This window comes from Mytilus californianus, unplaced genomic scaffold (assembly GCF_021869535.1).
Source record: "Mytilus californianus isolate M0D057914Y unplaced genomic scaffold, xbMytCali1.0.p SCAF_6, whole genome shotgun sequence".
Classification (NCBI taxonomy): domain Eukaryota; kingdom Metazoa; phylum Mollusca; class Bivalvia; order Mytilida; family Mytilidae; genus Mytilus; species Mytilus californianus.
In genome coordinates, this window is record NW_026262712.1 from 1,587,953 (window position 1) to 1,613,973 (window position 26,021).

The following is a 26,021-nucleotide window of genomic DNA, read 5'->3' on the forward strand; positions in this document are numbered from 1 at the left end:
TCGCCATTTTATTCTTTAACAGAACTGGCCCCTGCGATATTTGACCTATATTATGTCTGCTGTAAACAAATCCATACGCACCGCGTGGATATTACTGTATCATTCTTAAAAACTTCTTAAATCTTAATAAAGACCAATATCTTTCGTATGATTTCAAGATGATTCCAATTATTATTTTTCGAATGGTTTCAAAGTTCAGCTGACAAGAAAGGTAAACTATTTTCTAGCGATATCATTGGTATGTAAAAAGTCCAAAACCATAACAATACGGATCTATTTATAATTTGATTTTTTACAGATTATAAAGTCACGCACATAAAAGTGAAAGCTCATATAAATATGAAACAAGAGTGCACACGCTGAAATGTCTCGTCTTCTTTACTAACCATTGATTTTATGTTGATAGTCCTAAATACAAAGCTTTACTACAAGTAACACATAAACTTAACATGATCCAAGAAAATGAAGTCAAGGTCAGATAAACCAAACGAGAAATACATGTACACCTTACAACCATTCAATAAACCAAACATAGTTGACCTATTGCTTATTGTTTCTAAGAAACAGTCTTAAACAAGAAAACTTAACATTGACCAATGAACCATGAAAATGAGGTCAAGGTCAGATGAACCATGCCAGACAGACATGTACACCTTACAATCAATTTAGGCATTAAATATAGTTGACCTATTGCTTATAGTATCTAAGAAACAAACTTAACCATGAAAACTTAACATTGACCAATGAATCATGAAAATGAGGTCAAGGTCAGATGATACCTGCCAGACCGATATATACACCTTACAATCCTTCCCTACATCAAATATAGTTGATCTATTGCTTATAGTTGAAGAAAAACAGACAAAAACACAAAAACTTAACACTGAGAAATGAACCGTGAAAATGAGGTCAAGGTCAAATAAAACCTGTGAGACGGACATGTACATCATAAAATATTTCCATACACCATTTATAGTTGACCTATTGCATATAGTATTAGAAAAAAAGACCAAAACTCAAAAACTTAACTTTGACCACTGAACCATGAAAATGAGGTCAAGGTCAGATGACACCTACCAGTTGGACATGTACACCTTACAATCATTCCATATACCAAATATAGTATACCTACTGCTTATAGTATCTGATAAATGAACTTGACCAGGAAAACTTAACCTTGTTCACTGATCCATGAAATGAGGTCAAGGTCAAATGAAAATTGTCTGACGGGCATGAGGACCTTGCAAGGTAAGCACATACTAAATATAGTTATCCTTTTACTCATAATAAGAAAGAAATTAACATTACAAAAAATGTTGACTTTTTTTTCAAGTAGTCACTGAACCATGAAAATGAGGTCAAGGACAATGGACATATGACAGACGGAAACTTCGTAACATAAGGCATCTATATACAAAGTATGAAGCATCCAGGTCTTCTAGCTTCTAAAATATAAAGCTTTTAAGAAGTTAGCTAACGCCGCCGCCGCCGGATCACTATCCCTATGTCGATCTTTCTGCGACAAAAGTCGCAGGCTCGACAAAAACACCAAAGGGATAGCTCAAAATACCATTTAATAACAATAACCATATGGATAGGTGAAGAATGAAATTCTGTACAGGACATATAGGTATGTAAAATACGATACCGAGTTAGGAAGGCGGCTTGGAAGAGACCGGACGCTATAAAATGAAATCTGGTCAATGGTATAGTAAAATTGACGCTTTGACAGCGTCATTTTCCAAAAAATAATTGATATTGCTGATATTAACCTATAGTATAAGTTTTATAAAAATATGGCAAGAATTTACCCGTGGGAGTGCTAACGAGGCCATTTTCCATAAATCTAATATATCCAAGGGGCATAACTCTTTTAAACTAGATGTGTCGGAACAACACGAATGGCCTCGTCTCAAAAAGTTGAAAAATCTGCAATTTCAACAACACATGTGGACACAAACATGCATGGATAGTAATCAGCTCTCAAGACCAATACTAGTTTGAAGAAAAATTTCCTTGATGAATGAGTAATCAAATTTCAAACTATCAGCAAACAGGAAGTGGATGTACTGCAGATCTAACAAGATGTGTTGAAACGACATGAAAATCAGTATAGCGGAACGAAACATAAACTTGATCTGTAACTCACCATGGTAGTCTCACATATCAAAAATCAGCACAAAATCTGAAGGTGTATAGAAAAAAAGTCTGTATAACTGTGTTATCAATATGCACATCTACATAGTATGTCCTTATTATCAACAAAGTTTCAGGAAATTCTGTTGTGTGGTTTCAGAGGAGTTGCGATGACAAGAACAGGACTGACGGACTGTAGTATATATATTGAGGCCAATAAGTTCAAAGGGGCATAACTCCTCGAAAAAAATTGAATCATAATTTCCTGTCGATATGCACATCTACATAGTATGTCCTTATTATCTACAAAGTTTCATAAAATTCTGTTGTGTAGTTTCAGAGGAGTTGTGATGACAAACTGTTTCAGTAGTATATTGAAGCCAATAAAAATATAAGTGCAAATGGGCATAACTCCTAGAAAAAAAATTGAATCACAATTTCCTGTCAATATGCACGTCTACATATGTCCTTATTATCTACAAAGTTTCATAAAATTCTGTTGTGTGGTTTCAGAGGAGTTGCGATGACAAAAACAGGACTGACGGACTGTAGTATATTGAGGCCAATAAGTTCAAAGGGGCATAATTCCTAGAAAAAAAATTGAATCATAATTTCCTGTTGATATGCACATCTACATAGTATGTCCTTATTATCTACAAAATTTCATGAAATTCTGTTGTGTAGTTTCAGAGGAGTTGCGATGGCAAACTGTTGCAGTAGTATATTGAGGCCAATAAGTGCAAAGGTGCATAACTCCTAAAAAAACTAGAAGCTCTCAAGAGCCTGAAGGATTAAATATGGCCGCCGAGCTGTCAACACCATAAAAATCAGCCCCTTAGTTTTTGCAGAATTTAGTTATTTTTTCAAGGTGCCAGTAATTAAAACTAATACCAAATGATGAAGAAGTGAATTTGGATTCTTAATATATATGTTTTGAAGAAATTTGATGTGGAACTACTTACCTATGAGCTTCTAAAGAATTTCCATTTGGATTTTTAGAATTGAATTATTGATTTTCTGTTGTGAGCAGTTATATTGTCTAACAACATTATGCCTGGAGGCAATTCTTTACCAAGTAATAAAACTGGACAAAATCCTAAGGAAAAGAAATCTACTAACACTAATACTGTTCAAACACTATTGTCAGCCAGAAGGGATTTAGATAAAACAAAAGCCAGAACACAACCTAAATTACCAAAGAGAACTCATTCAGAGTTGTCTAGTGAGTCAGACAATAGTATGGATACTAGTGGATTAAATAGTCTACAAAAGGACCTTGATGAAATCAAAACAAACCTTCAGGGGATAACTAAAAAAGATGATCTTGACATACTAACAAAAGATCTTGTAAGAACCCATGATTTGGAAATAATTGTTACCTCTATTGTGACCAAACTTTTTCAAAGATTTGAATCAACTATGGATAAGAAACTTAACACTAAATTAGCAGTAGTACAGAAAGAAATGCAAGAGATGCAAAACAAGTTTGAAGCCTTGTCAATAGAGAATGAAGAACTCAGAAAACAAATTGACCAAACCAGAGATGTAGTTATCAAAAACCAAAAAAGGCTTAGAGGATTCAACCAGAATGAACCAAGAGGCAATAACTAGTGCCAACTATAATGAGCAATACTCGAGGAAAAACAACATCAAAGTCATGAACTTTCCCAGACGTGAGGATCAGAATTTGCGCTTAGACTTTATAGAAATTGTGAAAAGGGATCTTAACGTACACCTAGAAGAGCGGGATGTTGTTGCAATTCACCGCTTGCCATCAGACAAACCTGGACCAAAACTAATGATTGTAAGACTATTCAATAGTGATGTTAAAAGAAAAGTGATGGTAAATAGAAAAAACTTGAATAACAGTGTACGCATAAGGGACGACGTTACCTGGAGAAACATGCAGCTTATTAGTAAACTGAGAGACATGAACTGTTTTGGATCTGTATGGTTTTACAATTCTGGAGTATATGGTAGATTGGAAGATGGTTTACAACTGAAGTTTAACTTATTTGATAATATAAGGACAAGGTTACAACACAGAAAATAGACAAAATGTTTTGAAATTCTTGTTTTTAACTGAAATTAATAAAAAATGTTTTTACAAGTACTCATTTTGACATCTCTGAACTAGTAACTATAAAATTATACAAATTTATATCTAGAAATAAGAAATAATTTAACTACTTATATTGAAAGTGACTCAATGCTTTTTTGTTTTTTTTTGTTTTTTTTATCTCCCTTGAATCAATATGTCCAATTATTTCTGTCATAGAATATGTTTATACCTTACTATTTTATAATAATAAGAAATATTGATGACAATTTATATTATATAGAAACTTTATGGTAAAATTAGTATACTTAGAACTAGAGTATACAATCATGACATTTATAATGTTTAAGGTGACTTAACTTGTATTTTTTGTTATCTCCCTTGAGTCACTAATTCCTATTATTCTTATAATTGAACATGTAAATATATACTACTCACACTTACAATTATGAGTGACACTTATGGCAAATGTTAATGTAAAGATATTATTCTGTATAAACTGAAAAATTGTGAAACATTGTTCATAATTATGAAAATGCTTTATCACAATTGTCATATTCAATCCATTGAATATTTTTTAAAACTTTTTCTCATTTATTGTTCTTTTTTTTTCATTTATTTTTAAACACTCCTTTGAAAATTATCCTGTTTGACATCCCCATTCTAATAACTTTTCTGTGTTTACATCATTATTGGAAAATTATTTTTATTTCATTCAACTACTTGATGTAATTTGGATGCAAACATTTTATGATCAATGAGTTCATTAAAGATTTTGTCTGTTAATTGTCAAGGCCTTCGGAACACATTAAAAAGAAAAGACGTATTTGATATGCTGAAGTCAAATAACTGTAATATATATTGTATTCAGGATATTCATTTTACAAATGATATAGAAAACATAGTGAGATCTATGTGGGGTTATGAGTGTTACTTTTCATTTGTTAGCTCAAACTCTAGAGGTGTAGCTATTTTGTTCAATAATAATTTTGAATGCAAAGTGTTGAAAGAAAAAAAAGATATAAATGGAAACTATTTAATTTTAGATATTCTTGTAGAAAATAGAAAGATAACTCTTGTATGTCTATACGGACCAAATACAGACAATCCAGATTTTTTTTCCAATATTATGTCTATTATTGATGATTTTGAAAATGAATACTTTGTTATTTGTGGTGATCTTAATCTTGTCCAAAACCCATGTATAGATTATTGCAACTATGTGAATATTAACAATCCGAAAGCTAGGGAAAAAGTTCTTGAATTTATTGAAGAAAGAAATTTGACGGACCCATATAGAGAACTTTTTCCAGATGTACAGCGATACACTTGGAGGAAGAGAAATCCTTTTAAACAGGCTAGATAAGACTTTTTTCTTCTCACTAAAAACTTTTTAAACAGTCTAAAAAATTGTAATGTACTTCCAAGCTACCGGTCAGACCACTCTATGATTTTGCTAGATTTAGAATTTAACCCTTTCATTAGGGGAAAAGGTTTGTGGAAGTTTAACAACTCTTTATTATATGATATAGACTACATAAATACTATTAAGCAAAAAATACAGGAAGTGAAAAAACAATATTGTGCTTTAGTCTATAATATGGAAAATATTGACAAAATAGATAAAACAGACATTCATTTTAGAATTAACTGTCAGCTTTTGCTTGAGACTCTTCTAATGGAAATTAGGGGGAAGACAATTTCATATTCAAGCTTTAAAAAAAAGCAAGACAAGAAAAGGGAAATAAATCTTCGAAATGAAGTAACTCAATTAGAGGAAAGAGTTGATGAACATTCCATTAACGAATTAGAAGCAAAAAAACATGAGCTTGAAAATTTACAATCACAAAAATTAAAAGGGAAACTAGTAAGATCCCGTGTCCAATGGATACAGGAAGGGGAAAAACCTACTAATTATTTCTGTGGCTTAGAATCACGAAATTTTATGAGCAAAATTATTCCTAAAGTAAAGAAAGAAAATGGTGAAATTATAACAAAACAAAAAGATATTTTGAATGAAGTTAAATATTTTTATGACAATCTTTATAAAAAAAGGGATACTAAAAGTACTTTAAGCGATCTGAAAAAAGACTTAAAAAACTTAAGTGTTCCTATACTTTCATCTCAGGAAAAAGAAAGCTTGGAAGGTATAATTACTGTTAAAGAAGCTGGAGAAGCATTGAAAAAAATGAAAAACAACAAAACTCCTGGAACGGATGGTTTTTCAGCAGAGTTCTATAAATTTTTTTGGAAGGATCTTCAAATTTTTATTGTAAATTCTTTAAATTATGGTGCAAAAACAGGGGAACTATCTGTTACACAAAAACAAGAGATTATTACTTGTTTACCGAAAGGAAATAAACCCCGCCACTTTTTAAAAAACTGGCGCCCAATATCTTTACTGAATACTGTGTATAACATTGGATCAGCAGCTATTGCAAACAGATTTAAGAGTGTCCTCGATAAATTGATAAATTTTGATCAGACTGGTTTTATTAGTGGTAGGTATATTGGGGAAAATATAAGACTCATTTATGATATATTACAGTACACAGAGGAACATGAAATACCAGGGTTATTACTATTGATTGATTTTGAAAAAGCTTTCGATTCCATATCATGGGACTTTTTGATAAATGTTTTGAAATTTTTCGATTTTGACTAATCTATCATTAATTGGGTTAAAGTTTTAACAATAATATCAACTCTGCTGTCATCCAGGGGGGGAACCTTTCAGATTTTTTTACTATTGGTAGAGGTTGTAGACAAGGGGACCCCCTGTCTCCATATCTTTTTATTTTATGTGTTGAGATTCTGGCATTGAAAATAAGGGGAAATAGTGACATTAGTGGTATAAAGGTCACACGGGTTGAGCATAAATTGTCACAATTTGCTGATGACACCTCTTTGATTTTGGATGGGAGTGAAAAATCTCTGCAAGAATCACTATTAGAATTGGACTGGTTTGCAAAAATATCTGAATATTAACTTCACAAAAACACAAGTTATTTGGTTTGGGAGCAAAAAATATAGTACAGATACATTATGTCCTAACAGAAATCTGTCTTGGGGTGAAACTACTTTTAAATTACTAGGAATCAATTTTGATGTAGATCTTGAAAAAATTGTTAAGATAAATTATTCTGAAAGAATTGTACAGATTAAAAATACTTTAAATCAATGGTCTAAAAGGAATCTAACTGTAATAGGTAGAATAACTGTGATTAAAACTCTAGTCTTGTCTATTGTAAACCATCTCATTATCTCTCTGCCAAACCCCTCAGATGATATTGTTAAGAGAATAAATGAACTTATTTATACATACATATGGAACTCACCTATACATAGAGTTAAGAAGGATATCCTAATCAAAGATTCTTTGGAGGGAGGTTTGAAAATGCTTGATTTGAATATGTTCATTACAGCCCTTAAATCAACATGGATTAGAAGGATTTTGCAGAGAGATAGTAAATGGCAAAATATTTTCATGTCAAATATAGATAAAAGAAAGTTGTTTAGTTGTGGTGTTGATTATATTAGACAACTTTATATGACAGTTAACAACCATTTTTGGAAAGATGTACTAAGATCCTGGGAAATGATTATTCAAAAAGAAAGAAACTTGACTTATGATTCATTTTTATCAAATCCACTATGGCTAAATAATATTATTAAGATTGGTCATAAATCAGTAATTTATCAAGAATGGTTCAAAAGTGGTATTAGATTTGTAAATGATATAGTTGACCAAGATGGATCATATATTTCATTTGACCAATTTAAGCAAAACTATAACATTAACACAGATTTTCTTAAATTTAACAGTGTTATTTCTGCAGTGAAAGGGGCATCAAAATCTTTCACTAAAGGATCTTACAAATTATTTTGTCCTTTTATACCATCATGTCTGCAAGTATTTTTAAAACATTGTAAAGGATCAAAAGATATGTATTCTGTACTGACAAGAAATAATGTTACTCCTACTGGACAGCTTAAGTGGGTTAAAATATTAGGTGAACAGAATCTGAACTGGAAAAAGATTTTCAGACTGCCTTTTGCTGTTACAAAAAATAGTAAATTACAGTGGTTGCAATATATGATTAACCATTGCATTATTGCAACAAATCAGTATTTAGTTAAAATAAAATTGACCGATGATCCTTTATGTACATTTTGTAAATCAGAGAACGAGTCTATAGAACACCTATTTTGGAATTGCAATACTGTACAAAATTTTTTACAGGATATTGATAACTGGTTCCTTTCTGGTCCGAGTACACAGTTATCGTCCTTTGATTTTCGTTGTCCACGAATAAAGTCCCTAGTGTGGACAGTGTGTTGCTTGCCAATTTTTTTAGTACCCCTTCCAAATGTATTCCTTCATGTTTTATGCCTCAAATAGTAAGTAGGGGGATGAAATTACACTGTAAAAAAATTTGGGTCATGAATTGTAAAGTAAAGTAGTGATTTGGTCCAGCTGAAAAAGGTTAAAAATTAGCACTTCGGAAGCTATCAAAAGATTTCAAGACCCCCTTAACATAGAATTGCAGACTACACAAAATACGTCGGACCGTCGGACAAATCCGGTGAATAATGGATCGGTCTGGTAAAATTTTGTTAAATTCCGGTCCGAATGTCCGGTGTTATATTTTTCGTGGATTTTTTTAAAAACCCTACATTTTTCCCAATTTTGGGACCAAATTCCCAAACGATCTCAAAATTCATTCTCATCTTTATTATTCATGACAGCGATGTTTATTTTGTTCAACCGCTAGCTTTATGCCGAAAATCGCATACAAGTAATGTGTAAATCCGAGTAAAAACATATCTGACTGACAAAAACAACAATGGCTGCCATCAACCGGAAATATAAACAATACCGGATCAGATTCCGGGAACGGATAAGGTCAATTTCCGGGTTTGCCGATCAAATACAATAGAAACATAAAAAAAATCCAAGCAGGTTCACAAAATACAGCTATGAAATATAAACACTAGAATTGAAAACCAAAAGATATATGAAAATGAAAGAAGATACAGGAAATATTTTATACAGAAACTCAAAATTTTTAGTTCACAAATAATTTTCATGTCAAAATCCAATAAAATATGACATCACTTTTCTTTATCACTGAAATGCATTCAAGCAATTGTGCACAACTTTCATCAAAATACATGTATACACTCTTTGTCACATGATTTTGTTTTTGTGCATTTTGGAGAGGAGTAGGGCACAATAAGTCATAAGATTGTTGTATTTTGTCGGATAATATACAATTAGATGTAAAAAAAATTGGTCAGGTAAAATTTCATTCGGTCTGGTAAAGCTAGGTTGTTTACCAGACCGAATGTCCTGTAAAAATAAAATTCATTCGTGTAGTCTGGAATTGTCCATATTTTGAGTTAGAGCCGATGAAGTTTTCTATAATTTTGATATAATTTGTCCCAAAAGTAGTACAACACACTGTAAAAATATTATTGAGAAAGCGCAGGTGGGATTTTTTTTATTTTCATTTATTGTCTAAAAGAAATGCACTACGAAATAACTGTGTACTCGGACCTAAGAGGCCAAATCAGTAAATATAGAATCTGTACTTTGGCAACTTCCCTGAATGATTTAATGGTGTCAATTTGTCAGATAGCATGAAACTAAAGGATTTAAACTTTTATTTGATAGAAATTCTGCAAAAATTACCCATTTTGGCATTATATGGTCAAAATAAGCATTTCAAAGCTTTTTCAATTTTGATGCATAAGTGGCATTCTGACTTTCTATGTGACAGGTTTTCCTGTGTCAATATTTGTGTTTCTATGCTTTAACCCAGTTGTATTACTCATTTGTGAACTCTGAATCTACAGAAAATAAGATTATCTCAGACAATATGTGCAAAATGTGTTGTATAAATGACCCTCGTGTAACGGCCTGTTTGGATCAAGTTAAATGTGAGGACCTAGGTACATAAAAGTTGAAGTCCATAATAAAGATTTCACTAAATTTGTATTAAAAGCGCTTCACAATGTCTTTTGTACCTGTTTCATTTCACATAGTATCTTTCTTTTCTTATGTTAAATAGCAAGTGGTTCAAATATAAGCCTGCTGAGGCTAAAATTGCATGCAAGTTTTTCACTAAAAAGTGAAAAATCTTTGTATCAGACCATACTGTCTGCAAAAAAAGTTGAATGCAAGAGTCCTTTTATGCTCAGATTTATTGTATCATGTAACCTGAGTATAGAAATTATAAAAAAGACACAAATTTTTATTTCCTATAGCTTCAGTATGCATTTTTAAATGTAAATATGTGCTACGGCCTAAATTGACCCTAAATTATTTTCAGTCTTACTTGGCTTAAGACCCTTTTATACTAATATGGTATGCTACTTGTAATTTTTCTTTCCATTTAAAGTACATTTAATACATATGTAAGGATTATTTATAACCAAAAAACTCCACAAATTTAAAATTGCTGGAAAATAATACATCTTCATGTAAGGCCCCCTTCATTGGAAAACATCCATTTTTTGGCACAGGCTCATATAAATTTGACTTTTAAATAATTGTGATAAGTCTGATAAATCAAATGAGTATTCTATTGCTTTAAATACATAATATGTCATATATTAAGGCCTTTAAAATGTAATTTTTTGCAATATTTTAATTTTTAAAGCCCCAAATGTTGATAGTTGAAATTTTTCAATTTAAACGTCAAAATTTAACACGCGAAGTTGAATATAGAATTTATCATATTGTCTATAATATATATCCTATTGCCATGAAACTTTGTCAGCAGTCTCATAATTTATTAAGCTTTAGTCATACCAAGTTTTATTAAGATTGGTCAAATTTTTCTATCCTATTAGGTCCGAGTACACAGTTATCGTCCTTTGATTTTCGTTGTCCACGAATAAAGTCCCTAGTGTGGACAGTGTGTTGCTTGCCAATTTTTTTAGTACCCCTTCCAAATGTATTCCTTCATGTTTTATGCCTCAAATAGCAAGTAGGGGGATGAAATTACACTGTAAAAAAATTTGGGTCATGAATTGTAAAGTAAAGTAGTGATTTGGTCCAGCTGAAAAAGGTTAAAAATTAGCACTTCGGAAGCTATCAAAAGATTTCAAGACCCCCTTAACATAGAATTGTCCATATTTTGAGTTAGAGCCGATGAAGTTTTCTATAATTTTGATATAATTTGTCCCAAAAGTAGTACAACACACTGTAAAAATATTATTGAGAAAGCGCAGGTGGGATTTTTTTTATTTTCATTTATTGTCTAAAAGAAATGCACTACGAAATAACTGTGTACTCGGACCTTTCTGGTGGAATAAGTCTCCCAATGAATAAATTAAACTTTCTTTTTGTAGACTTATCCAAGATATTCCCAACAACCCATACAACATGATTTTTCTTTATATTAAACAATATATGTATAATTCTAGATGCTTTGAAAAGAATCTCTCATTGCAAGCAGCTATAATAAAGCTGAAAGATATGTATAAATCAGAGAGTATGATAGCTGTAAAAAATAAAAAGATAACTGAATTTGACAATGTATGGAATGTTTTTGAAAAACTTTTATTGAATACCAGCTAATGTCTATTTTTGTTACAATAACTTATGACTATTTATTTATAATCTATTTTAAAGAAAATATTATTGTCATGTTATGTACTTGATCTGTGTTGATGGCTGTTAGAAAGAAATATGTCTAGCTAATTTTGCAAATATTTTTCAACATAAATATTTGATATTTAAAATATAGATAGGGATGTAACACTGGATAATCCTTTTGTTTTTTATTTTTTTTATTAATTTTTTTTCCCTTCTTCTTTACTCTTAACTCCAATCTGTTAATTATCATTATTTATTTATTTATTTATTTATTTATTAATTTTTATATATTTTTTTTTTTTTATCTTTTCAATAGAAAATGTAAAATATTTCCAATTAAGATGTATTTATAATAATGACATTGTATATATCTTATATGTATCATATTGTATGTATGTCATGTATATGTTGTAATTGTTGGAAATAAAAAAATCAAAAGTTAAAAAAAAAAAAAGAGCCTGAATCGCTCACCTGTAATTTTTTTGCTTAAATCTTTCATCAATGACTATTTTTGCTTTTCAATATATATTAATGAGTGGTTAAAAAATGTCATTTAAATATGTTCTTTGTATCCGTCATATTTTCTTCAAAGCAAAAAAATGCATTTTACCCTTATGTTCCATTTTAGCCATAGTGGCTATTTTTCTTGACGTACAAGGAAATAAAATACAAAATGTATACTAGATACTCTGAAACTCATTCAGCCCAAGTTTGGCTGAAATTAATTCATCAGTTTCAAAGGAGAAGATTTTTTAAAGTATGCAAACAAGATGAACAAATTATGAAAAATTGTCTTTACAGGGCAATAACTCCTTAAGGGGTCAATTGACAATTTTGGTCATATAAACTTGTTTGTAGATCTTACTTTGCTGAACATTTTTGCTGTTTACAGTTTATTTTATCTATAATAATATTCAAGATAATAATCGAAAACTGCAAAATTTCCTTAAAATCATCAATTCAGGGGCAATAACCTAAAAATCAGATATAAGTCTTATCTTATGCATTTGTATGTAATGTGATAAAAGCTCTTTATACACATATGCATGTTATAGGGCCCTTTCAATGGAAAATAAAATATTCTTATTCTTATTCTATTTACATAAACATGTAAATCAACTTTTCCACACAGAGATTTATAAGTATTATGTATAGATAAAAGGAGATGATGAGATGTATATACCAAAGAGACAGCAAGCTGATGACCAAAAAAAAAAAAAAAAACATTCTGAGAGTATTGTATGCAATACATAGTTCACTTACAATTAAAAATTCATTGTACTGGAACAAAATGCTAACTTGCTCTATAACTTGTCATGGTGTAAACTATACAACAAATATCAAGTCAATATCTTAAAGCATGGAAAACTGATTATTTTAGTGATTTTTCTAAGTCCAAGGACCATAACTCTGCACAAAATCATCAGACCGGAACAAAATTCAAACTTCATCTGTAACTTATCATGATAAAACAATACATCAAATATTAAATCAATGTCTTCTAGCACGAAGAAAAAAAGTGTTATGCCAGATTGACGGACAGACAGACAGACAGAGTGCAAACCTAAAGTCCCCTTCGACTTCGTTGGTAGGGGACTAAAAAGACATTCAACAGATGAGCACACTTATTTCAAACATTTGCCCTTCACATATGCCAACATCTATACATATATTAGGCAACAAGTTTGGATTTATTAACTAACATTGTTAACTGACAACAAATATTACAGTGACATTGACAACTAAAGGCAACTGTATTATTGTAACTTCTTTGTACCAAGTCTGTTGTGTCTCTAACAATCTGTGACACATTTGTGAATATCTCTTTTTAATTTAGACAGAATATTTACCTTTAGGAGGTCCATCACTTCTTTCTTCTTCCTTTTTTCTTCTTCATCTTCATAGCTTTTTATTGTTACCAGATCATAAGGAGTCTCACCCTGAAATACAATCAAAACTCTTTTATCAATCATACAAATATACATCTTCTTTAAAAAAATAGGCAATTGTTGTACAGTACAATTTTACCTATACAATGTAGATTATGGTTTTATTTACATATACTTGACATAAAACCAGTCAACCTAAACCAACAACAAATATGAAGTGACATAAAAAAGAGCTACATGAACAATACTTGAGATTTTACTGTTTAAAAACATGAATAAACTAGACATCATTGAGATGGGAGCCATCTCTGTGGGCCCCGCTGAAATAATGTGTGGTAAAAAATTTGTATCTTTACCATAGGACATGGAGTTGTCAACTGAAACCAAAGTTTTTAACCTTGACTTTTGACCTAGGATGTTGTACATACATTATGACACATCCTCTGGTGTTGGTTAATATACATGTCAAGTATAAACTTTGAAATCATAACGGTTCTCAAGATATAGAGTGGACACGATCTTTACCATAGGACATGGGGTTGTCAACTGAAACTCAAGTTTTTGACCTTGAACTTTGACCTAGGTAGTTGTACAAACATTATGACACACCCTCTGGTTAATATACATGTCAAGTATAAAGTATGAAATTGTAACGGTTCTCTAGATATAGAGTGGACACAATTTGTTACGGACGGACGGACAGACTGATCACTATAGGGCGACCCATCACTAGGTGGGGCCCTAATTAGTGTAGTATGTAAATTATTACATTAAAACCAAACATACTGAAATAACTAGATATCATTGAGATGGGAGCCATCTCTGTGGGCCCGCTGTGAATAATGTGCGTTAAAAAAATTGTATCTTTACCATAAGACATGGGGTTGTCAACTAAAACCAAAGTTTTTGACCTTGAACTTTGACCTAGGAAGGTTGTACATAAAGTATGACACACCCTATGGTGTTGGTTTATATACATGTCAAGTATAAACTCTGAAATCATAACGGTTCTCAAAATATAGAGCAACACAATCTTTACCATAGGACATGGGGTTGTCAACTGAAAGCAAAGTTTTTGACCTTGAACTTTGACCTAGGAATTTGTACATAAATTATGACACACCATCTGGTGTTGGCTTATATACATGTCAAGTATAAACTTTAAAATCATAACAGTTCTCAAAATAGAGAGTGGACACGATCTTTACCATAGGACATGGGGTTGTCAACTGAAACCAAAGTTTTTTAACTTGACCTTTGACCTAGGAAGTTGTACATTCATTATGACACACCCTCTGGTGTTGGTTAATATACATGCTAAGTATAAACTTTGAAATCATAACAGTTCTCAAGATAGAGAGTGGACACGATCTTTACCATAGGACATGTGGTTAACAACCGAAACCAAAGTTTTTGACCTTGACCTTTGACCTAGGAAGTTGTACATACATTATGACACACCCTCTGGTGTTGGTTAATATACAGGCCAAGTATAAACTTTGAAATCATAACAGTTCTCAAGCTAGAGAGCAGACACGATCTTTACCATGGGACATGGGGTTGTTAACTGAAACCAAAGTTTTTGACCTTGACCTTTGACCTAGGAATTTGTACATACATTATGACACACCCTCTGGTGTTGGTTAATATACATGTCAAGAATAAACTTTGAAATCATAACGGTTCTCTAGATATAGAGTGGACACAATTTGTTACGTACCGACGGACGGACGGACAGAAGGACAGACAGACAGACTGATCACTAAAGGGCGTCTGCCATTCGGCGGGGCCCTAATAAAGTTATATCTGGTTTACATTAAATTTTGCCTGTCTCATTAACTTATAATGAGGGTATTATTATTCTAGTACATGCTTCATTGACAACCACTATGACACATGAGTAAAATGCTGATGTATCCCGAATTTAGCTTGATCGGCCAAAAAGGTATTAAGGCTATTTAAAAAAGATAAATAAACATTAGATAAATATTGACAAAAATTAAAAATTATTTTTAATGCCTTTTAATCCATATCAAATTATTTTAACGCCAGTCAAATAGATTCCCTTGCGGTCATTCAAGTTAGTTTCAGAACTAATTGGCCACGCCCCCGTTAAACTATTTCAGTCTGGCATTAATTCATTTTAAACATTGTTGAGAGCTGATCTTTGTATAGGTAAATCATTCAAGCAAAACAACCTGATGTATCTATCGTTTATTTTTTTCAACCTTTATCGATTTTAGATAATATACTTAGTAAAGTCACATGCTTCACAATTAAAACAAATGAATGAACAATACATATAGGTAAATTAAAAAAACTAAGAAATATTGATGCACGATTTAAAAATTGCAAAAATTGTGAATCTGTTGAAAATAAAATAGATAGATATATTACATAATTTTAATTTTTCCAAATGCAGTAGCCCTTTATCTCACATATTTGTTTCAAAGATTATTAACTGATATGAAAACTTGTGGCATGTAAGTGTGGTCTCTTACAAATACTTAAAATTAAAAACGGGAAAGAGAATGAGAAGGTCGTAATTGCGCCCATTGGCAAGAGCCTAGAAGTGAAAGATATTTTTTTTTAAATCAATAGAAAATAAATAGATTGAAACAAATTTGTGAGGTGAAATGATCACTTAAATTTCTGTTTTAATTTGTCATTATTATATGCGTAGAATTGATGTATTCCTGTATATTTACCTTTTCTTTTTCTGTTTTCCTATATTGTACTTGTTATTTAGAAAAGATCGTAAAAGGAACAGAAATTATTCATTGTTATTACATAATTTAAATCGATGCATCTTATATTTTCGGTAAAAAAAAAAACCATTTACAATTATACCGACATTTAAAAGAGTCTGTAATTAAAAATATTTTTTGTTAAATAATAAAATTGATATAGATAATGTTAACATTTGTTGAATTCATTTAGTAAACAGTTTAGTCTTGCTAAAAGTTGTAAATAAAGTAACAGCTTAATGAACTTTTCAAACTGTGTAAATTGTAATACCGGTCACTGGTGCATAACGTGCGTTAATTGTGGAAAAGCAGTAAATATCAAACGAAAATTGAAGCCTGGTTACGATTGTGTTAAGGAATTATCGTGCTGTCTGCACGTAAAAGAATTCTTGCAATAAATGAACATAGATTATGGAAAATATAAGATAAATTTCAGTCTGCGATAATAATGGATGGGTTTAACGACCTTGACTGGCTATTAAGCCCTCACAAGGTCGGTCCTGGCTAACGCCTTTTGATGCACTTAAATAACTTATTTTTACGTCTATGTTTCATCTAGGTGCTCTCGTTGAAGTCCACGTTGCATATTCAAATGAATTTCATTGGTCGAAATGTTTGCAAACTTTCAATCAAGGTGTTCTCATTGAAGTCCGCATTCATGTTTCAATAGGAAACTCAATATTGTAAAATTCAAACCAAGTTTCTCTACGATATCCACGTTAACAAAAAGAATTTAGAAAATTAACACTTTTATGATTCTTCCCACACAACAAAACTTTTTTTTTCACAAAGCATAATTGCTTTCTACTGATGAACAATACTACTATCAGTGGCGGATTTACCTGGGGCACAGGAGGGCACATGTTTTAAACAAATTTTACAAATAAATGTTTAGTGCCAAGAATGTTAGTATCGATATATGGGATATGTCTTCATAACAAAATTCTAACATTACCATTTCTTGTGATTTTTTATACTCAAAATTGTCTTCTTTTGACTTTATTCAACAACACAAATTTTGTTCATGCAAGATTTGTTTTAAGACTGAATGTCGTATTTTCTTTTCCCTCTTATTTTCAAAGGAAACTAACAAATGCTATGTTAAACAAAAACCTCCCCTCCCCCCTTTTCCACAAAAAATGGATTGGATTGGCATTGTCTAATATATAATCATCAATGAAATGCTATTTTATTTTTAAAAGACATACTTTATAACATAATCTGGGACTAAAACAATTATCTATTAGTCCAAGCATACAGTAATATATGATGGTATATTTTTCCTGTTTCAATTACCATGTACATGTACATGTATGAGGCTATGAATGCGTCACCATTTATGAGGATATGAATGGGGTTTACTGAAAAGAGAATAATGGGATAAAAAATAAATAACAGAAAAAAGAGGTGATGAAATATAAAAAATAGATTAATTGATTGTTGGTTGCTTCACGTCCAGCGGAAAATATGTCATGCATGTTAAGGACGCATATAATAGAGACCAATTGGCAGAAGAATAAAGAATAGAGTGAAATGGCAAAAAATTAAAAGATACTATAGAAACTGACACCCCTTCCCCCATCACCATTACACACGCATACATACATCTCTAAATAGATATTTAATTTTGGTTTCATGGTGACCCCCCCCCCAGACATCAAGGTTCTGGGTCCGTCCCCGACTATATTAGAATAAAATACAAGCATAAAAAAGCCTGTTGTATTCGTCACAAATATATGGTTGATTTTCAATGTATACTTACATGTATATGACAATAAAGACTTATTCCATCCCCCCATCCCCCCTTAGAAAAAATTAAAATCATACGTTAACTCCCAAATATATGAATTCAGTATATATGAATTCAATATATATATGAATTCTATAACAATATAAATGTATCAAAAGAATGAATTTCCTATTTCATTAGTGAATGAAATGTTATGAAAAAATGGATTTTGTCTTGTTTTTGGATATATATATAGACTATAGAGGCATATATTTTGGATTTTTTTAAAAAGTTTTATGCTTATAGGTTTTTATATGTCTCTGATAGTGTTGATCAGGATTAAACACGTGTCACAATATGATCCGATCGCAGCTTACCGTCCAAAATTGGTAACATAAGTTGAATGATTTTCTTCAAGATTTGATGCCTATTTGAACATGTTTTACACAGACACTTTTATTTATAGGATCAATCTTGCATTAGTGAGTTGATAGGGATTTTATCTTTTGATTAATTTTGACTTTTTTTAAGTATACTTCCTGTGGTCTTTTTTATTAAAATATAAATGTCGGTACCAGCATTTCTTTACTTTCAGCATATTGTACCAACGGTAGTACGAAATGGGAGCCGCCATTGAACTTTTGAAAATAATAAAGAGATACACTTAGTATCCATGTATGTTTTATGAATCTTAATCAAAAGTATTTGAAGGATTTTTAGCTGCAACTTATATACGACACTTTTATATATATGCTATCTGATTTTCAACTGTTATATTATCATAGCAGTATAGCCTTTTATGGGTGGGTCTTAAGAAAACATGAAAAAACATGAGCAACGTTAACATACAAAATTGACCTCTTATAAATAAAATACCTAATGAATTTGAATAAAATGCTCCTCAGGGCGCAGCTTGATACGACCGCAGAGGTCGAACCCTGAACAGTTGGGGCAAGTAGGGACACAACATTCAAGCTTGATACAGCTTTGCATTTGGATTGTGATTAAATATTTGACACAGCATAGGTTTCTGACACAGAATGAATGTGGTCTAAGAAATTAAAAATTTTAAATTGGACATTCACCTATTATGGTCCAATATCCAAAATATAAATACATGGTTAGATTCAGCATATCAAAGAACCCCAAGAATTCAATTTTTGATGAAATCCAACAAAGTTTAATTTTGGACCCTTTTGACCTCAATGTGGACAAAGTTGATAACGGGGCCCAAAAATCAAAAATCTAATTACTTGGTTAGATTCAGCATATTAAAGAACCCCAAGAATTCAAGAATAAAACCCCATTGAAATTGGTCAAGAAATAAGCAATTTAAAAGAAGTATCTTCTTTTGCACAATACTGTGCAATTAAATATTTCTTGCTATTGCGCAATACTGTACAATTGACAATTTCTTGCTATTGCGCAATATTGTGCTATTGGATATTTCTTGCTATTGCGCAATACTGTGCAATTGAAAATTTCTTGCTATTGCGCAATACTGTGCAATTGAAGATTTCTTGCTATTGTGCAATACTGTGCAATTGAAAATTTCTTGCTATTGCACAATACTTATTATATAATAATTTACACATCCTGTTTGGTGTGTATCTCCTACCATATCATTATTATTTGCTTTTAAATATAAATCAGAAATAATCAACTTAAAATGGAAAATTTTAAAAGAAAAAAAAAAGGAAAAAAAAACAAAATCCCCCCCCCCCCCCCAATTTTTTTGAACCCCCTTATGATTCATCACCCCAAACTCAATCCCAGCCTTCCCTTTGTTGTATGGTACCTTGCAGTACAATTTCAGAGAGATCCATACACTTTAACACAAGTTATTGTCTGGAAACTAGAAAAATGTGTTTTTTGGTCCCTTTTTGGCCCCAAATTCCTAAACGTTAAGGGCAATTACCCCCAAACTCAAACCTAGCTTTCCCTCTGTGATATGGAACCTTGTAGTACAATTTCAGAAAGATCCATACACTTACACACAAGTTATTGTCCTGAAACTAGAAAAATGCTTGTTTTTTGCCCCTTTTTTGCCCCTAATTCCTAAAATATTGAGGCAATTACCCCCATCATCAATCCCAGCCTTCCCTTTGTGGTATGGTACCTTGCAGTACAATTTCAGAGAGATCCAAACACTTGAACACAAGTTATTGTCAGGAAACTAGAAACATGCTTATTTTTGGCCCCTTTTTTGCCCCCAATTCCTTAACATTTTGGCAATTACCCCCAAACTCAATTCCAGCTTTCCCTTTGTGATATGGAACCTTGTAGTACAATTTCAGAGAGATCCATACACTTGAACACAAGTTATTGTCTGGAAACTAGAAAAATGCTTATTTTTGGCCCCTTTTTGCCCCCAATTCCTAAACGTTTCGGCAATTACCCCCAAACTCAATTCCAGCTTTCCCTTTGTGATATGGAACCTTGTAGTACAATTTCAGAAAGATCCATACACTTACACACAAGTTATTGTCATGAAACTAGAAAAATGCTTGTTTTTTGGCCCCTAATTCCTAAAATTTTGAGGCAATTACCCCCAAAATCAATCCCAGCATTCCTTTTGTGATATGGAACCTTGTGGTACAATGTCAGAGAGATCCATACACTAACACACAAGTTATGTCTGGAAGTTACAAAAATGCTTATTTTTGGCCCCTTTTTGGCCCCTAATTCCTTTACTGTTGGTACCATAACCCCCAAAATCAATCCCAACCTTCTTTTTGTGGTATTGAACCTTGTGGTAAAATTTCATAGAGATCCATTCACTTAAACTAAAGTTAGAGTGTGAAAACCAATGTGTCTTCGGACGACACCGGACGACATCGACGACTACGCCAACGTCATACCAATATACGACCACAAAAATTTTTTTGCCGTCGTATAAAAAGGGGGAAGGGCCCCCTAACTAGGCAACGTTTGGAGTGGAACAGGCAGATAATCTTGAATAACCATAAAAGAAGTTCCATTTTAGGGAAGGTTCGCGCACCCTAAATCTGCCTCTGGACATGTCAACCTACCCAGACATGTTATTCTGACTCCGAGCAGACCAGTTTTTGCTCTTACTCTTTAATGCTGCTTGCGCAGCGGAGATGCAGCAAATACCACTTGTAAAGTTTCTGTTTTGATCCACCTGGGGTTCGAACCCATGGCCTCCTTTACTATCACAAGCTCGCTTTGTCGAGAAGATATGACACGTGCACAATAATGAAAGACTTGCTGACAATGTCTGCGCATAACTACCAATCTGTTTTCAGTCCGTTCGAGTTCAAGAAATGTAAACCTATATAACAGTTGTCATAGCTATCCTAGCGCAACAACAAGTGTCTTATCATTTGAATCATCATAACAAAACAAAAACAAAATGCATATATGTATTAGGGTCGCCGTGGAGTCCCTATAGTGCATGGACAGTGTATTACTGGCACATTTTTTTCATACACCTTATTTATTTCTACATGTTTTAGACTCAAAAAGCTAGAAAGGGGATGAAATTACTCTGTAAATATATTGGGGTAAATTTTAAAGTAAAGAAGTGATTTGGTCCAGAAGAAAAGGTAAACAATTAGTATTTCTGAATTCAACGCTATCAAACAAAATCCAAAATTGCCACGGTCCATGTCCAGAGTTAAAGTTAATACAATTTTCTATAATTTTGATAATATGCCCCAAAAGCAGTACAACACAGGGACGGATCCAGGATTTTTGAAGGGGACGTAATTCCCTAAAAGTGAAAATATACAGTCAAGCGAAGCGAATTGAAATTTTTTAAATAATTTCATGCAAAAAAATAGACATATATATATGAGCCAGTCCATGCAAAAAGGTACAAAAACGAACGCTAAAACGTGTGCATAACTATTGGTAGCAGACTTGTGATCAATAAAACACAGGAACTTTTTCTCATATCCTTAAGCTGTAAGCTATACACACCTTCAAGTGCTGACCCCCCCCCCCCCCCCTTGTTTTATTCAGATTTTGCTGAATTATTTCATATATTTTAATCATTGTCCATGTATAGTTTAAATGTCTAAACTTGCCACATCGGGATGTTCACCTCTGTATGGATGGGGATAGGGCTCTCGCTTACAATACAGATACATTGTATCAATGCAAAGGAAGTAATGGTTCGATTCCCGTGCAAGGTCGGTTTATCTATATAATACTTAATAACTTAACTTAACTTAAATTTCACTTTCAAATACACGAGATGACATAATTTTCGCATTTTTCCTTACGTTTAAATGTTGTCTTCCTTTCTTTAAACATAGCTAGGTAGAGATATTAAAAATTGTTGACCTTTTGTCTCTATAGTGACGTAAATGGTTAAGTTTCTGTTCAGTATTGCATTGTTCTGGGTAACAAATGATTTTACACTTGCTTAAGTACAAACTTCAGATATTTATACGTCTTTTCCTGTTTTAAATTAACAAATTCAGGACAAAATTGACAATTTTATGAATTAAACATTCATAGCAATTTTGTCCGATAAAATCGTTTTTTAAAAAAATATTTTAATGAACTTTAACAACGTGTCCTGTATAGTTTATCAGTCTTTTTGTACCTGTTCGCATGGACTGTCTCGGATATAACGGTAACACAAATCACGTGTATTGAACATAGTTTAAGCCTAAGGATATCATTTCAGATTAAACTTCCTAATCTCCAATCCAGACACGCCATCCCCGTTTCTTGTATATTTTACTAGTACACGAATTACCAATAAGCTTGGCATTTACCTCTTGTTGACACTCGTTAGAAAGTGCATCCTTAAGTTCGAATTGTTCCAAATTATTCAGTAATTTAGAAAAAAATATTTTTTTTTACAAAAGTGCCAAATGCCAAATGCCAAAAAAAAAAAAAAAAAAAATTCCACATTAAGTATTATAACAGACCATCTAAAATTCAAACTAAATTAGTATTATCCCAGCTCAAATCGGTCCATGTTATTTATGAAGAATGTATTTCTACTTGAAATACCAAGTACTTATTGTTAGCTAATTTGAATTGTAAGACATTAAACTGATTTATAAAACTTCAAGTATCGAAATTGAATTGCATTAAATAAAAAAAAGTATATATATATATATATTATTTTCATCAGTTTTGCGGATGACCGTAATAATGTTTACCTTTAAAATGATTTTTTGACAAATGTTATATATCTTGAATTTCGTTCTTCTCTCAGCTGGTCATTAAATTGCCCTAAAGCTAAATGTCACCGTCAGATGTATAATAGAAGGCAATAAACACTTAAGTATATATACCACCAGCTGGTACTCTTACCTGGACACATATCTTATTACGCAATAAGTACGCGTACGGATATGGTAAATTCAGTATAATGTATCTCTGGACTGGGATGTTAAAGATATTCTAATCTGACAACACGAATGCTTAGTTGTTAATTTCTGTGTCATTTGGTCTCTTGAAGAGAGATCATACCACATCTCCTTATTTTTATATGTGTTTTTAGATTTATTTGTGTTTTATGCCCAAACAATGCAAAAGCAGAATGCAGAATCTTTAAAATGTGCTGCCTTAGATCGAGCCTATATCAGGAGACTGATTTTACCTACTATTTATAATACAGTTAAGATTCAAGGCCATATTTTGCTAAAAATGAAGAATAATTACTCTTAGTAAGAATTGCGAGAAGATTTTTCATAATTTGTATACAAGAAAAGTATAGTAAAGACTCTCTTTAAGTTATGTCGGGTAAATATCTATTTAATAAAATGATGCAACTGGATGCACTCCTAAATAAAAAATAATAACCATAAATAGCAGGTATGCGTGAATCAGCCAGTAACATAAAAACAAGAGTGCACACGCTGAAATGTCTCGCCTTCTTTACTAACCATTGATATTATGTTGATAGTCCTAAATGAAAGCTTTACTACAACTATTACATAAACTTAACATGATCCAAGAAAATGAAGTCAAGGTCATATAAACCAAACAAGAAATACATGTACACCTTACAATCATTCAATACACTAAATATAGTTGACCTATTGCTTATAGTTACTAAGAAACAGACTTAACCAAGAAAACTAAACATTGACCAATTAAACGTGAAAATGAGGTCAAGGTCAGATGAACCATGCCAGGCAGACATGAACAGCTTACAATCCTTCCATACAACAAATATAGTTGACCTATTGCTTATAGTTTAAGAAAAACAGCCCGAAACACTTAAACTTACGGCCTAGCCACAATCAGATGTACATTACATATTAGGTCTATGTTATAGGCTTCTATAGACAAGAAGATGAACTTAATTTAAGTATTACGTCTTTGAACTGAAGGAAAGAATATAGGGCTTCACAATGCATATCAAATATCATGTATATGTGTGACCATTTTGAAAAAAAAACACTAAATACACGCTAAAAATGGGCAAAATTTCACGTTATGTTGTTTCATTTAAAAATACACTGTTTTTATCAATTGATAGTTAATAAGTGAACCTAATTTGAACTACATTATTGCTTCACTGTTATAGACAATTTATTCATCTTTCTTTTGCTGGTTGTTGCAACGAAAAATCTTCAGTGGTTACAAAGTTATGATAAAAAGTGGAATACTATGCGTTCGTTATGCAATTTTGTATTTTTGTTTTTACCTTGTATAGTGTAGTAATGAAAGAGAAAAATAAATGAAATTTATGCTATTATGTGTTTTGTTTTCTCTTCTTGAATATGAATTATCAACAACTACCTCATATATCTATATTGCAGTACCCTAGCTGGAGATATATGCCATCTAAAATGGATATACAAATAAAGTGAAAAAATGTCTTGTCCGTAGACATGCATTTCCTAGTCAACTTGAAGTGTAATAACATAAATGTTGCATTGCTAAGTTCCTGCTCTTTTGTAGATATGAAAACACTACAAACATTAATTTCTACCATCTTTTAATAGAGGAAGAATTTGAAAAAAATGTCAGAATGTCTTGTCCGTAGACACATGTCTTGTCCGTTGACATGACTTTATATCAATATTGCTTGGCTTTATGGATCTAAATTGTTCCAATGTGTTGTTTAAACTTAGAAATATATTATTTTTGATTAATTAATGGTTGTTTAACTGTTCTCTTTTTTTGTAAAATTACTTTACAGGAGTGGATTTTAAAAAGTGGCAAATTGTCAGTCATAAAAAGCATACCTTATTTTACTTCAATATTATTATATATGTGTACAATTAATGCCAGAATTTCATGAAATTCATATCATAGGTTTATATCATCAACGTCTCGGACAAATTTTAAAAATTAGTACTGACATATTATTTTTAAAAGAGTAATGCCCCTTGGAAATATTGATTTTTTATAGAAAATTGCAATACAATACATTTTTATGCCCCCGCCGTAGCGGAGGGGGCATTAAGTTTTACCCTTGTCCGTCTGTACGTCCGTCTGTATGTACGTCCCATAGTTGGTTTCCGTTCTCTAACTTTAGTTTGCCTCAACCAAATGTTATGAAACTTATACACAATGCTTATTACCACAAAACACAGATCAAGTTTGAATTTTGGTGGCATCACTTTAACCATTCTAGAGTTATGCCCCTTTACAAATGGAAACATTGCTGAATTTTTCCTTTCCGTTCTCTAACTTAAGTTTGCCTCAACCAAATGTTATGAAACTTATACACAATGCTTATTACCACAAAATACAGATCATGTTTGAATTTTGGTGGTGTCACTTTAACCGTTCTAGAGTTATGCCCCTTTACAAATGAAAAAATTGCTGAATTTTTTGTTTCCGTTCTCTAACTTTAGTTTGCCTCAACCAAATGTAATGAAACTTATACACAATGCTTATTACCACAAAATAC

The 26,021-nt window shown here is 31.9% G+C and overlaps 1 protein-coding gene across 7 annotated transcripts in view; it reads right to left on the reverse strand.

Annotated features, from left to right (window-relative positions):
• The window catches only part of LOC127705231 (uncharacterized), a 180,571-nt gene that overhangs the window by 86,529 nt on the left and 68,021 nt on the right, over positions 1–26,021 (reverse strand). For all 7 annotated transcript variants that reach the window (XM_052209554.1, XM_052209556.1, XM_052209552.1 and 4 more), the window contains one exon: positions 13,652–13,741. In XM_052209554.1, the coding sequence (XP_052065514.1) occupies positions 13,652–13,741 (90 nt within the window). The remainder of the gene's footprint in view (positions 1–13,651; positions 13,742–26,021) is intronic.